At 40.9% G+C, this 16,117-nt stretch overlaps 1 protein-coding gene across 1 annotated transcript in view; it reads right to left on the bottom strand.

The window, feature by feature from the left end:
• Positions 1–13,653, bottom strand: part of NPHS2 (NPHS2 stomatin family member, podocin) — a 19,347-nt gene extending 5,694 nt beyond the window's left edge. Inside the window, exons 1-5 of the mRNA XM_007448521.1 lie at positions 13,380–13,653; positions 9,374–9,477; positions 5,799–5,871; positions 4,104–4,186; positions 1,438–1,641 (exon numbers count right to left, since the gene is read on the bottom strand). Coding sequence (XP_007448583.1) covers positions 1,438–1,641; positions 4,104–4,186; positions 5,799–5,871; positions 9,374–9,477; positions 13,380–13,653 — 738 coding nt within the window. The remainder of the gene's footprint in view (positions 1–1,437; positions 1,642–4,103; positions 4,187–5,798; positions 5,872–9,373; positions 9,478–13,379) is intronic.
• Between the last annotated feature and the right edge of the window lie 2,464 nt (positions 13,654–16,117).

The raw sequence follows: 16,117 nt of genomic DNA, 5'->3' as shown, positions 1-16,117 counted from the left end.
TAGGGAAAAGGGAAATATTTGGTACAGAGGAACAGCCTAAGAGCAGGCACGGAAGCATAGACACACTGAACACTGGAGAAACACTAAGTCCGCTGGAGGATTAGATACACTGGGGGAAGGACAGCAAGAGGTGAGGCTACAACAGTTGGGTCATTTATCCACTCATCCAAAAACCCAGTATCTGGCTGCTGTGTAACACCCGCATGCCAGGTACTGAGGACAAAAGATGAATAAAATATGACCCCCTGACATTATGGAGTTCATGGTATGGGAAGAAAAATGTGTAAATACATCAATTATAATTCAACGTAACAAGGGCAAGCTTGAAAGTCAAGTGTCTGGACTTATCCTTTATCCTTTGGAGGGGAGGGATGAACAGGAAGAGAGGCTGAAGGGAGGGCAGAGGGGAGCAACGTGAGTGGTTTTTAAATTCCAGAGCAGCAACTCCCCTGTGTCTTCTTGTTCTAACTTCTTCTTTCAGCTTCTCTTATTTCCTGAATTCTTCCTTTTTCCGCTAGGATGCTAGTCCCAGTTTTATCAGTGATGAATTGGACATGTCACGAACATTTGGATACTGCATTTTCTCAGCTGTGTCTGCTCAGGCCCCATCAAGCACAATCATTATCAATGCCTTCGATCCTTAGTTCCTTCTATTGAGGTCTTCCTTCAGCTAGACTCGATTCATAGTCTCCAAACTCAGTTCTGGGCTTAGGTGCCTCATGGCCTCAATGACAGGCTCCGTCACTGGTGGTAATTGCCACCCGACTGGCCAGCTGCCTAGAATGCTGCTTTGTTCTCATCTCTCTTCTGAATACCTTTGCCAACTTGTCTTGGTAAGAAGTGAAGATGCCTACCCTGGTTGTGGGCAAGGTCGCTGAGCTTGCTGCCTGCGGCCTAGACGCTGCTGCTTGTGAGGCAGCTCTTGCTTTTCTCTCCCTCCTATCATTCCAACTCAGTCAAATCTAGATGATGGATTGGGTAATTAATCACATAAGGGTCTGTGACATCTTACCTCTTTTCCATCTGAAAGTCTTATTTGAACTTATCATTATCTAACTTTGCTTGTTTTCCCAACTAGACTGTAAGGTCCCAAGATGCATTCCTTATCATCTGTGTCCCACCAACCCACCCTGTCCAGCCCCACCACCCCTTCCAGCTCCCACCCCCACCACCTTGTGCTATGTGGGCACTTTACAATGAGTCTAAAGGCACTTTTTGTTTTGAGAGCAAAAACTGTGGCAATGACTGACTAATCAGCACAGACTGGTGACTATGATCGGCTCAGGGTCAATTTGGCAACCTCTTAACTGTCAGCTCCTTACAGGACGGTACCTTTGAATGCATGGCACATGGAAGATTCAGTAAATGGCCAATGAAGAAAGGAATAAAAGATAAAGGGATACTTCAGCATACTTGGTGTTAAATTCATCTAAGTACCTTTACATCTTGTGCAATGCTCTTCCTCTCCAGAAGAATTTCAGTGAAGGATCGATGTGCTAGGAGACGCTTCATGGTGGTTTGCACAAGGAATTGGACCGCTTTGGACACATGAGCAAGACTGCTTAGGAGAAGAGAGGCATTTTCCATTCGGTAGTAGCAGATGGCATCTATCTCCATTACAAACATGTCTTTGGTTACAACCTAGGCAGAAAAAAAATTTGGATGACAACCCTGATTCTTGGGTTCCTTACCCACATGAGGTCAGAGGAGCTAAATACGTTCAAAGGGTATTTTCTCAGCGTAAGATGATGGTAAGAAGAAAGAGTAGTTGGCTCGCCCTTTAATCAAAATAGACGTGTTTTTTTTAAATTATGGAGTTTGTATTAAATACACTAAAGAACTCACAATTTAAAGGAATCTTGTTGTAAATCCTTTTGTAAAAAAAAAAAATCAGGAATGATTTTCTAACATGAAAACATTCAGTTGATTGTATATCAGGTCTTTTAAAACTGATGCCAAAATAATCTCCTAAAAGAGCAACATGTTCTGGGAAACAAGCGCCCAAATGTATTGAGTGTGCATTTAGAGGGCAGTTTGGTGATACATATCAAAAGCCCTAAAAGATGTATGTGCACAACATTTCCATTTTTGGACATTAATCACAAGGATATATTTCAAGGGCTTAGCTGCAAGGATATGATTCATAGTATTGCTTATTGTAATAAAAAAAGTAGAAATAATATCAACAATAGGGAATTAGTTGAGTGAATTCCAATTACTCAATTAGTTGAGTAAAATCCATACAATGAAATGCTGTGTGTCTGTTTAAAACAAAGAGGTAGAAACATAGGTAATATATGAAAAGGTGGTAACAATAGATTGTTGAGTGAAAAAAAAATGTTGCAAAATAGTTTGTATGGTGTGGTATATATATATATATATATATATATATATATATATACACAAAAACACACACACACATATATATGTTGCCTATATATATATATATATATATATATATATATATATATACAAGCAAACGCACACACATATATATGTCTGAAACTACAGCCACATATATAGAAAAGTCTGAAAGGATACATTCTAAAATATCAACTCTATGGGTGATAGGATTAGGTATAAGTTTTACTTCTTTTTATATTTTATTATATAAAATAAGCCTTTTAAAAGTATATTATTTTTATTCACATTTCCATTTACCAAAAGAAAGAATGAGAAAGAACGTCAGACTGAAAGTGGGAGACAGTTTAGGAAAGGCTTATAAATCTGAATCAGTAACAGGAAAGTCTAGATGTTATCTCTACATTTAACTTTTAATTGTGGTAAAATACACAAAACATCAAATTCACCATCTTAACCATTTTTAAGTGCACAATTCAGTAGTGTTAAGTACATTCACATTGTTGGGCAACCAGTGTCCAGAACTCTTTACAACTTGCAAAACTGAAAACTGGTGAACAATTCCCCATTCTCTCCTCCCGGCAGTCCCCACAACCATCATTCGCTTTCTGTTGCTCTGCATTTCACTACTCTATGTTCCTCATATAAATGGAATCATACAGTATTTGTCTTTTTGTGACTGGCTTATTTCACTTGGCATACTTTTCTCAAGGTTCAGCCATGTTGTAGTATATGCCGGAATTTCTTTCCTTTTTAAGGCTGATTATTATTCCATTGTCGGCATATACATTTTGTTTATCTATTCAGCCATCAATGGGCATGTGGATTGCTTCCACCTTTTGGCCATTGTGAAAAAAAATGATGCTATGAACATAGGTATACAAACGTCTCTTCAGTACCCTGCTTTCAATTATTTGGCATTTATACCCAAAAGTAGAACTGGTGGATTATATGGTAATTCTATTTTTAATTTTTTGAGGAACTGTCATACTGTTTTCTACAGTAGCTGCACCATTTTACCTTCCCACCTACAGTATACAAGGGTTCCAATTTCTCTACATCTTTGCCAACACTTATTATTTTCTGTTTTTTTCTTAATAAGAGACAGCCTGATAGATGTGAATTGGTATCTCATTGTGTTTTTCATTTGCATTTCTCTGATGATTAGTGATGTGGAGCATCTTTTAATGTGTTTTTTTGGCCATTTGTATATCTGCTTTGGAGAAATGTCTATTCAAGTTTGTACTGAAATGTCTATTCAAGTCAAGTATATATACTGTCTACCATATATGGAGGACAATCTGCTTTACTCAAAGTCATCTGATTTAAATATTAATCTTATCTAAAAAAATGCCTTAACAGCAACATCTAGATGTATTTGACCAAATATTTGGGTACCATGGCTTAGCCAGGTTGACACATAAAATTAACCATCACAAAGGCCTTTGTCCATTTTTAATTGGATTGTTTGCCTTCTTGTTGTTGAGTTATAAGATTTTATATATTCTGGATATTAACGTCTTATCAGATATAGTATTTGCAGTTTTTTTCCCATTCTGTAAGTTGCCTTTTCATTCTGTTGATTGTGTCCTTTGTTGTAAAGGAGTTTTAAATTTTGATGTAGCCCATATCACTTTTTCTTTTCTACTTTTGAGCAAAAATAGTCATTTTCCTCTGGGCCAGAAGTGGTAGCTCGGCCAGGAAAAATGTAGAAAGAAAGCAAAATCCACCACTTGGCTTACCTCATGAAAGGGTATCTCCAAGGTTTGGAGGCGAAGGTCAACCTTGTGGTAGGTATCCAGGCAGGGCAAAAAGAAGAAAAGGCCTAGAAGAGGGGGCAGGGGAAGTGACAGGTGAATGGCTAGCATGGAGGCCATTTGGGGTTCACTCTTTTGGCTTCAAGTTGCATGTTGCATTGCTTTTCTTAGCCTCCAACTGCCCATAGACCTCTCCATATCCCACCTCCACCTGAGGTGTGTTTGTTATTACTAAGGCTACCAAATAATCTGTTGTTCAAGCTGGGGCACTTTTGAGGGTGAAAAGAGAGCACTATTATGACTTACACCAGGACAACAGGCATAAACAGGGATTATCCCCAGCAAAATGGGCTATATGGTCACCTTGGTCATGGTGCTGACCTGTCCAGATATTGGGTTACACATCTGTCTCCTTCACTAGATTTAAACTCTATAACAAGAGCATCTTATGCATTCCTGTTAGCCTTAGTGCCTAACTTAGTGCCTTTTAGGTGCTCCATAAAACTATTTCTTGAATCCACGTGTGTAAGAACTTTAGAGCCAGCAACCTCCATGTGGTATTTCTTAAAATGTGAGCCCCAAAGGAATCAGAATAGCAGCATCATGATACCAGCCTTCTGGTTGGCTAGTTAGTCCTCACCCACCCAATATAATGTATAGGGTCAATGTGCAATCAATATTTTAGATTGATTTATCGAGATTTTCTGAGAGACCATTGGACACTGTAGGCTTGTACAAGAGCCAAAGCTTTGTTGGAATCAGCAGTACCTCAAGCACCCATGATCTCTCTGAGGAGCCATCCAGCTACTAGCCCTTCTCAGACCCAATCGAGAAGGATACCAAAAACTAGAACCAGAACAAGGCAGTCCCTGTTCTGGAACTACAGGGTCTGGTTCTATTTTTGTGTGAACGAATCTGTTGGTTCTGAATCTTCAAACTGATTTGTGTCTCCTAGTCTGGTCTCTATTCTCTATCTGTTCCTGTAGAGCTGGCTTGGAATTTGGACCCTTTCCAATCTGTGCACAGTGGGACTTTGCTTCTTCTCATGTCTTCCTGGCTTAGCTCTTCAAACCCCAACTATTAGACTTTTCAGACTAACGATACTTCTATCTGTGCCCCATAATCAGCTTGGACTTCTGGATACAAACTCTGTAAGACTTTAAGGTCCTAGAGACTAGAGACCATGTCTAATTCATCCATCTTCATATCCTTTGTAGTTAAACAATGAAACACGGGAAGTGCTTAATCTATGTTTCTTAAATTTCCACGAACTGAAGGCCAGTTTGTTACTTGGATGCTGAACTTTGCCTATCTAGCCTGGTGTGTTCTGATTCCCTGGATCCTGAACTAGCTCAGTTTTGCTCTGAGAATTCACAGGACTCAGACCACTTACATGTTCTACTCAAACCAGTGCCTGGTCTTAGGTCCTAGCCTACTTGCTACTCCAGCCAGCCTGGCCCTGGCATTCAGCTTTTTGCATCCACTCTCTCTTTTGGTCACTGTGACCTGGTAGTAATGCTCTCTGAAGAATTTCTTAATAACCTGTGTTACAAGTAACAGATTGAAAAATGAAGATATCCTGAATCAAGTTACTTCATGTAATCTGAGGGCTGTATTACAAATATGCATGGATTGAAGAAATTGGCAAGTCTCTGGGGGGGTAAAAAAGGTCATTCTTACCAGGGCCTTTGGCTCTTCCAGGAAGCAGATGTCCCAGTCGGAATATAATTACTCTCTCATACTCCTGTATAACCTAAAGGAAAAATTTAATACTTTTGAATCACTCCAAGAGATTAAAATGAAGTCTTCAGAAGACCCTGGTGTGAGAGTGATCCTAGGTATCAGAAATCTTTTACTTTGAGAACCAAGAAAAAATTTCTGTTAATACTTACATTTCTAAAATATATACTTAGTAAGTGAAGAATTTCAGAAACCAATGAAAAAGTATAAAATTTTTGAGACTGTGGACAGAATTTTGATTAGAGAGTCATGGTTATCTAAAAAATAATTGGTTCCACCAAATCAAAGTAGTCACAGCATATTTAATCTTGTATATTGCTGTGATTGATGCATTATGAGCTTTTACATGTATCACTCATTAGCTATTTACAGACCTTACGGCAGCCATGCAGGTGCTCAGATCACCCTTCAGGAAGAGCCTGTAGCCAACTATATGTTGTCTGTAGGAGATACACTTTCTATTTAAATATACAAATAGGTTGAAAGTAAAAAGATAGAAAAAAATATACCACACAAAGAGTAACCAAAAGAGAGTAGGAGTGACTATACCAACATCAGACAAAATGAAGTTTAAAACAAACAGGCAAAAATGTTACTAGTGATAAAGAGGGACATTGCGTAACGATAAAATGGCCAATGTGTTAGGAAAGTATAACAATGGTAAACATATATGTACCTAAAAATAGAGTTCCAACATATATAAAACAAAAACCAACAGAACTGAAGGTAGATATAGACAATTCAATAATAAAATTTGGAGACTTTACTATCCCACTTTCAATCATGGACAAAACAACTAGACAGAAGGTCAACAAGGAAAGAAAAGACTTGAACAACACTATAAACAAACTAAACTTAACAGATAGCTATGCATAACTCCACCCAACAATAGCAGAATACATATTCTTTCAAGCACACATGAAACATCTCCAGGATAGACCATATGCTGGGTCATAAAAAAAAACTCAATAAATTTTAAAGGATTGAAACCACACTAAGTATATTCTCTGATTACAATGGAATGAAATTAGAAATTGATAACAAGGAAATTTGGGAAATTCACATATATATGGAAATTAAACCACACACTCTAAAATAACTGATAGGTCAAAGAAGATATCACAAAAGAAATGAAAAACCACTTTGAGGGACTTCACTGGTGGCGCAGTGGTCAAGAATCCACCTGCCAATGCTAGGGGACATGGGTTCGAGCCTGGTCCAGGAAGATCCCACATGCCGTGAAGCAACTAAGCCTGTGTGCCACGACTACTGAGCCTGCACCCTAGAGCCTGCGAGCCACAACTATTGAAGCCTGCGAGCCACAACTATTGAAGCCTGCGTGTCGAGAGCCTATGCTGCACAACAAGAGAAGCCACCACAATGAGAAGCCTGCGCACTGCAACAAAGAGTAGCCCCTGCTCGCTGCAACTACAGAAAGCCCGCACGCAGCAACAAAGACCCAATGAAGCCAAAAATAAATAAAATAAAAAGTAAGTAAATTTTTTAAATGCTGTAAATTCAGAATACAATGATAAATAAAGTTTATTAAAAAAAAACACTTTGAGATTAATGAAAACAAAACCTCAAGGTACCAAAACATATGGGATGCAACTAAAGTAGTGCTTAAAGGAAAATTTATAGCTGTAAATGCCTATAACAAAAGAGAAGAAATATCTCAAAATAATACCCTAATTTTCTACCTTAATATACTGGAAATAGAAGCACAAAGTAAACCCAAAGTAAGCAGGAAGAAGAAAATAAAGATTAGAGTGGAAATAAATGCAATAGAAAATAGAAAAGCATCAGAGAAAATCAACTGACCCAAAAGTGGGTTCTTTGACAAGATCAACAAAATTGACAAATACTTAGCGAGACTGACCAAGAGAAAAGAGAGGAGATTCAAATTGCTGAAATCAGGAGTCAAAGAGGAATGACAGAGATATCACTACTGTCCTTACAGAAATAAAAAAGATTATAAAAGAAAATATTATGAACAACTATATACCAACAAATTAGATAACAGGTGAAATGGACAAATTCCTACAGAGTCATAAACTATCAAAACTGACTCGAGAAGAAAAAGAAAAATGAAAAAGACCCAGAATTAAAAGACTGAATTAGTAGTTTAAAAATTTCCCACAAAGAGAAGTCCAGGACCAGATGGCTTCACTGGTAAATTCTGCCAAATATTTAAAGAGGAATAAATACCAGTTCTTCACAAATTCTCCCAAATAATAGAAGAGGAGGGAAATCTTTCCAACTCATTCTCTGAGGCCAGTATTACCCTGATACCAAAACAAGACAGTGATATCACAAGACAAGAAAACTACAGACCAGTATCTCTCATGAATATAAATGCAAAAATCCTCAACGAACAACCAGCAACTTGACTCCAGTAACATATAAAAAGGATTATACATCATAACCAAGTGGGACTTATTCTAGGAATGCACAGTTGATTTAACATCCGAAATTCAATGAATGTAATACACCATATTAACAGAATAAAGGGCAAATACCATGTAATCATCTCAATGGGGGAAGAAAAGGCATTTGACAAAATCCAACACCCTTTCACAAAGACGAAGGAGAAGAAAAAGAGGAAGGAGAGCTTGTGTGAGGAGTGAAATCGGCCACAGCCCCAGCAGCATCTGTAGCGTTCCAGCCAAGGACATGCTCTTCCCTGACAGCTCCGGCCAATGACTAAGAATGGCAGGGATACAAGGGCTTGGCCATTTCTGCCCATTGTGAGACTCATCTATGAGGCAAACTTTGCTCTGGCGTTCCCTTTCAGTCTGGCCAAGACGTTCTTGGAGGTATCCCACAGTCTGAGGCACTCTCTGTCCAATCCTTCCTTCCCCTTCTCATATCACAGGTGTCAGATCTGCATCATCCTCTGAAGGTTTTCCCTGTCTACTCTTATTCTCTCTCCCCTTAAATCTTTCACAGACAATGCCACCCCATAAATCTCTTGCACTTCTAATTCCATCTTGGTATGTGCTTCCCAAACTGACACGCGTCTTCATTTACTTCAGAGACAGCCATGTGTAACCACCTGTGGGCCCAAGATAATTAGCATCTATGGTCTCTAGAAGCTGCCTGAGAAGTTTCCTGGAGGTGTCAGGAGTAGGCATCATGACCTCTTCTGGGCTGGTCTTTGTGTTTTAGAGTGTAGATGAGCTAGACATAGCTCCTGTCCTGAAGGGGCTCTCAGTCTAATGGCAGAGATTGTGTATCCACAAATATTATACATGTGGTAATTGCTAGAATTGATGTGAAAGTAGGATGACACGAGAGCACAAGGAAGGGAATGACAGTCTGGAGGAGTCAAGGAAGGCTTCACAGTTATCTCTGAGCGGGTATGAAGAGTAAGAGCTCTCCTGGAAGGTGAGTGGGAGTGAGGGCATTCCATGCAGAGCAGACAGCACGTACCAAAACACAGAAATGAGAGTGGACATGGTGTGGTCAGTGAGAGGCACCAGGAAATTACTTATTGGGTCCTCATGGAATCTCACCTTTATGCAGAACCAGATAGAAAAAGGGAAGGTCACAATGACGAAGAGCAGGGATGTGAGGACAAGAAGCCACTCACAAGCTCCTAAACTGGAAGACTTGGTACCTTAAAAAAAAAAAAGCAAAAGAATAATTATATTGGAACTTCACCATATTCACTGACTAGCACCTCTAGTCCAGTCCTTGGTATTAGGGTCAGAGCAGTTTGCCGATTTTGCTGGAAATAATGGAACGAGCTGGATATCAGCGTGGTCAGTTCCCAGAGCCGGGGGCACGGTCTGTGTGAAGGGCTTTGTGGGCAGATGGAAGGTGGAGCAGGCTCCTGGAAAGGCAGTGGAGGGTACACTGGAACAAGCACAGAATCTGGGCAGCAGGTCTGGGCTCTGGTTCTGGCTCCACCATTTTCTGTCCAAATGACCTTAAGCAAGGTACACAACCTCTCAGTTTCCTCATCTATTCAAGGAAATGCTATTGCATAACTGTTTCATAACTATCTCATGGAATAGCTCATATCTCTGGCATAAGAATGAAATGACATATAAACGTAAAAGCACTGAACTGTGTTTTTTTACATGTCTGGCGTTGTCATTTAAAACTCATGTTTACCTAGTGGTAACTGCTACAAAAGTACTTTTTCTATCTGAGCCCCTCTTAAATAGGTACCTTAAAAATACACGATCAATGAAATTGCTACAAAATAGATTTATGTTCCAAAGGCTCTTAGCATTACAAAGGTTCCATTTAAGTCTTTATTTTTCAGTGTGAAAAGCAGATTGCTGTCAAGTTTGTTAGACACGATTGGCTTTACTCTTGAGCTACCCATTTCCAACTAGAGGACAGAAGCTGTACTCCTTTCATATGCACGTGCCAAAAAGGCATACACACACACACACACACACACACACACACACACAGCCATACTTAGATGATATTTCCTTAGTATCCTCTAGAAGTATAATTTTGAGAAAAAACAGGACCCTTTGTCCCTCTCTGCATAGTTTCTTCTATTTGAAGTGGTTCAAACCACATGTGTCCAGAGGTTCATCTTCCCTGAAATTACAGCTCCATCTACCACTTGCCCCAATATCTGAAATTCCTCCATGAGAGCCCCTTCTTTGGCTTCAGGTGTGGATCTTTAGACAGTCTTTGAAAATCACCTATATGGGGTAATATTAGCCCATTTGTGCCTATAAAAAAGCGATATGGAACTGGAGTTCAGGCCATCCAGGTTGCTTGGGTGATAAATGAAATGGTATCAGGGAAAATTCAGTCTCAAGGACGTGAGCTTCTTGGGGTCTTGTCTTGTTTAAACCGTGTCCCAGGACTGGAATAGTGCCTGACACATACAGGTGCTCAAGAAATACCTGTTGAATGTAGGAAGGAAGGAGAAGTGGATACTGAAAATGATTTAAATGTAATGGTTATAGAAATCTCAAGAATTTTAATCCACAGGTACTAGAAAACTGGCCAAAGGGATACTATTTATCAGTTTAAAAATCTTACAGAGGAATAGAAGGTGACTAAAGATTAGAAATGGTGAAAAGTCTATTTTTAAGGGATGGGAAGGAAACGGATAACTAATTAGTAGGCCTGAAAATTTGATTTCCGTGCTCGCAAAATAACTGGAAAGGTCATCACCAAATTGATGTGCAGATTACTCGAAGAGGGCAGATATACAAGCTGCACCAGCACAAAACCAAATTCGGTGCTAAATGCCAATGTATGGCAGCTCCTAAATGGTGTGCCACGGAACACTAATCCTCAAGGGTGCTCCACAAAGCAAGTGTTCCTGGAGCAAACAAGTTTAGGAAATATTGTGTACTGTATCCCAGTCCTGGAGCTTCCCAATAGTCACTGGCATATTGAAGCTAGGAGAATCCCTGCAGCAAAGAAGCACTGTTAGCTTTGTTTAACCTAGTATTTCCCAAACATTTGACCAGACGATGTCTTCTCCAAGCAAATTCATGTCCTATGGAATTTATTTCTCATGCAACGTACTCTGGGAGATGCAGTTTTGGGAGAGGTGTTTCTATCAACATCGTATTAGTTTTTGCAACATTCTTCCCTAAGAGCAATAACAGTGTTACTGCCATGTTTATTAGCTTATAAATATATTTCATTTGCCAGTGGTAACCATGGTAAGTAAAAATAAATAAATGCACATACCAACAAAATTTATATTTTATAAGTGAAGAAAGTCCTCAAAATTCCTTCATACCAAAGTTAGGGATGTGAACAGAAAACTAATATGTATACCCAAATCTAACTTGAAGCTTTACTCACAAAATATTATTCTCTTAGAATGAGTTCCTTGAATATCCAATTTGTTTAGTGTAAGTGAATAGTGGAACACTACATGTTAAAGCAGGAAGCGCCTTGAGATACGACAGTCTGAGAATCCTCAACATTTCAGTAAAATGAAGCTTCTCTTAGTTTCTCCCAAATCTTAGGTAGCCTGGCTGTGGGAGTGTGGTACTAGTGAGGAGGAGAGGGGATGTTGATGTGTCTGTTTCCCTTTCCTCTGGGAGCCACAGAAACCTCCCAGACAAGGGCTCAGCAAGGGTGTCTCATCCTTAATGGGCTCATCCATCGCTTGGGGGGGGGCCTGAAGCTCTAGTCACTTTATAGCTGAACAGTCTGAGTGAGGCCCACAAGGTGAAGCTACTAGCTCAAGGCCACAGCTAGTTGGTGGCAGTGCTGGAACCATGACCAGAAATCAGGGGCAGCACCCTGCAAGGATGGGCTCTTCAATAAGACTGTTTTATTCTGGAATGCTGGCTTCTCCACTTCCCACCTGTAGGTCTTGGGCAAGTTATTTAATTTCTCAGCATTTTTTTTCATCTGTGACACGGGAATGATAATACTCAGTAAAACACCTAGCATGTGCCTGGCACACAGTAGGAGCTCCAAAAATGGGGCTCCCTTCCTTCCCTACCCCACCGATGTGGTCTGAAGCACAATACTTACAGACCTCTAACCTCAGCACTACTGTATCAGTGAATCCAATAACCCTCTAATGACCAGAAGTTTCTGACCCATGAAAGGGCATCAGTTAGGCAAAACAGCATTAACATGGTCAACATAAACTACATCCCAGTTGCTGGAATCTTTCTCAAGTCATAGCTTTCAGTGCTACAGCATATAGGGCAGTGCTGGTAGCCAGGAAATGTTAAAATTTCATAGTCAGCAGAAAGTAGTATAACACACTATTCCTTATTTACCTTCCTTTAAACCTCCCTCACCCTGAAATTAAGGTGTAATGAGTTTTTTCTTCCACTCATTATAGAAAGGATTGGAAGCAGATAAATTTGTTCCTAAGAGTTGCTTCACCTGCAGAAGCCAAAGAGACACCTTTCCCTGTGATTCCCTCCCTTTGGTCTAACTTGCCTCTTTTAGCTTGCAAGGATGTTTTTTTTTTCTTTCCCTCCAGGCTTTGCGCAAGATAAGTGCTTTAAGTGTCTTATCTCATTTTATCCTCACAATTACCCTCTGAGGTGGGTACTATTGCTGTCCCCATTTGATACAGGGCTAAGTCCCTGACTATGATCAAATAGTTAGCTAAGATTCAAACTGAGATCTAGCTTTATCTCTACTTGGCTCTGCTGCCTCTACTTTTTAGGAAGTATGATCACTGCAAAGTGTAAAATACTTTTAGGAAAGTCTGATGAGGAGAGGAGAATAAGCTACATAGTTGCCCTGAACCATGTTGATTGGTCCCCAACCTGGATCACACTCCCTCCCACTTCCCATCCACGGCTGACCCCTGAGAACAGCGGTATTTAGCTGATGTTATTTGTATTTCTTCTGATGCATTTTGGTCTCCACCACTGAGGGGTCGGTGGGTCCTATCTCGCGTCTTTCATTTCCTGGGAAGCTGAGCAGGTCCAGCAGGCTGCTCTGGCCTCGGAAGCTCTCAGTGCGGTGCCTCATTGCACCTTAATTGACATCCCTTGGGTACCACTTGGAAAGGCCGCACCCCCTCCCGGGGCCTCAGCCTGACCGCTGTACCTTCCTCGGGCCGCTCGCTCTCCAGCAGCGCCACCACCTCGGTGCCCTCCTCGCCAGAGCCCCGGACCTCATCCACGTCCACCACGGTGGCTGCAGGCGCTCGGGGCTCACCGGGGCTCCCTGCCCGCCCGAGGGCCGGCTGCTCCGGCCCGGCGTCCCGGCGCCCGCGGCCTCTGCCGCCCCTCTCGGCCTTCGTCCTCTTGTTCTCTTTGTGGGCGGACCCGCTGCCTCTCCCGTGGGCCTCTCTGGAGGAGCTCCGAGCCCTTTTCTCCATCCTCAGAACGACCGAATCCAAGAGCGCAGTTCCTGCAAAGTCGATGGCAGGGATGCGGGGCGCGTCCCGGGGGGGACTATAATGACCTTGGGCGGGGGCGGGATCTGGGTGGTGGGCGGGCGGGGCTCTGCTCGGGGTGACACCCGGCAGCTGTTTCTCAGGGGAGCTGTGGACAGGGCGCGCCACCCCTGAGACTTGGTGCCACCTTCAACAGTGAGTTTTTGTGAAAACCCATGTGCCAGTTTATGGCGTTTTAAAATGTGTTTCTAGAGACGAAACTTTGAGCTGAAGTACCACGGAGGCCCGCAAACCGCTGAAGGTGTGATGGCATTTTGCTTTATGATTTGTAAATATCGTATAGAATGGGGTATGTGGTCCTCGCTTAAGACTAAAGAGCTTACCGGAAAGAAAAGGTCGTCCAATCAGGGTAACTTTAAGGTAAAATTAGAAACTTCTCCCCAAGCAACCCCGTCTTCCCCTTTAAGATCTTCCCAAGGTTACCTTTCCTCTTTCTCCTGATTTATTTTATATCCTGGCCCTACTCTTTCTGCTGAGATTTTCACTGGTAAAGGTGTTGACTGACTACTCCTGGGAACATTTACATTTTAAAAGGGGGAAGGAGAGGAAAATTCTCCCAGAACACTCTCTCTCTCTCTCTCTCTCTCTCCAGACCTCTCCTCTTCTCTCTCTCTTATGTGTATTTCTTTATTTTTACTAATTTATTATTATTTTTACTAATGCTTAAGCCTGTTGATGATGTTACTTCTTGAAGAATCAGAAGGGAAGAGATCTGATTTAACTTCTGTTTTAGGAAAGGAACAATTTTGTCCTTAGCTAGGCCCTGTTCCCATGCTTCTTTGATGAAGGCAGGAGTTTTGCTTTTTTAAGGTTCACTGGCCATGCTCCATCCAGCAGCAAACTGGGGTAGCCGCCCCACCTGCATCTGAGGAAATTGAAACATTGAATAGATCTATCTTTTTTATTCTCTATTAGTAATTTCTCACTGAATGCTAGGTTGGTCTAGACAACCATTCATAGTAGAGATTTATGACTCTACTCAGATAGCTCAGATCACATTATTGTATTGTTCACTTACTTTAAATTTTTCAGTATTTATTGAGTTCACATAGTGATAGCTTTTTCTCCTCTCAAAAAGTTTTATTAAAGAATGAGGACCTAAAGTAACTCAAATTGGCTCTGGAAAAACCATTCCATTACTTTCTTCCACTAGTGCTAGGCCACTGGGAATAAAGTAATTAAAAGATTAGTAATAAAGTAACTTAAATAGATTTGTTTTTTACTCTCTAAACCTGATTATTATTATAGGGAGAACAAATGTTTCCTCTCAAGGGCCTGACTCAATTAATAGTTCCTGCCCAGAACACTACACTGAAAAAAATTCTGAAGCTGCATTTGGCCCATAGGGGGAAAAGTATCATGATTATTTAGTATTCACTCAAAATTAATAGTTGATATTTAACATAATTAGTTATTTTTTATCATCCTGAAAAGATTTCTCTATTTGGAAAAGCATGAAACTGTAGCATTTATTGATTTTTTTTCTCAGCCTTTGATTCTGTTATGAATTAATTTGATCTAGAGTCCTAGCTATAAACTCTTAAACTAAAATTGTACCTCAATTTTTGATCCAAGAATTGGCAGAATAGTTGGCCAAATGACATTCTCAAAGCTGTACCCTGGGGCTTCCCTGGTGGCGCAGTGGTTGAGAGTCCACCTGCCGATGCAGGGGACACGGGTTCGTGCCCCAGTCCGGGAAGACCCCACATGCTGCGGAGCAGCTGGGCCCGGTGAGCCATGGCCGCTGAGCCTGCGCGTCCGGAGCCTGTGCTCTGCAACGGGAGAGGCCACAACAGTGAGAGGCCCGCGTACCGCAAAAAAAAAAAAAAAAGCTGTACCCTGTCTCCCAATAAGATAGAGGGATTTCTTGTAGGAAAAAAATTGGTGAGAAAAAGCCATACTTGGTGTTGGAGCCCATGTTGAGTACTTGTTCTCAGTCTCCTTTGCTGTTATATCATCACTACTTCATTTTCTATATCCATTTATAACAGTAACACAAGCACTTGCTTATAACACAAGTCTGTTTGGATTATGAATGACAATGACAATATCTGAGAAAATGTGTAACATTCCATGTTAAAAAAGTCAACACAGCATCTCGAAGGTGAAGGAGTTGGGGAGTGCTGATGCAGCAGCATGAGTCTGTAGCTGGCTGGCCTCATCTACTCTTAAAATGATGTTGTTGTTTTCTTTTAGATTCCTTTTTAATTGAAAGTGTTGGTCATCCCTTTGCTGAAAATATTAATGTACACATCTTTAAACTCTTAACGCTTTAGTCCTTGTTTGGGTTTGTTACGAGGCTGACATCTGTGGGAACGGAGTTACTAGGAGAGGGGGAGGACCAATTAAAGTTGCTGGCTATGAGTTTGTTTCTAAAACAAAGGTC

The sequence above is a fragment of the Lipotes vexillifer genome, unplaced genomic scaffold, assembly GCF_000442215.2.
Source record: "Lipotes vexillifer unplaced genomic scaffold, Lipotes_vexillifer_v1.1 scaffold76, whole genome shotgun sequence".
In the NCBI taxonomy this organism is placed as follows: Eukaryota; Metazoa; Chordata; class Mammalia; order Artiodactyla; family Lipotidae; genus Lipotes; species Lipotes vexillifer.
Note: the sequence above shows the minus strand (reverse complement) of the source record. Positions and strands in the feature narration are given on the sequence as shown.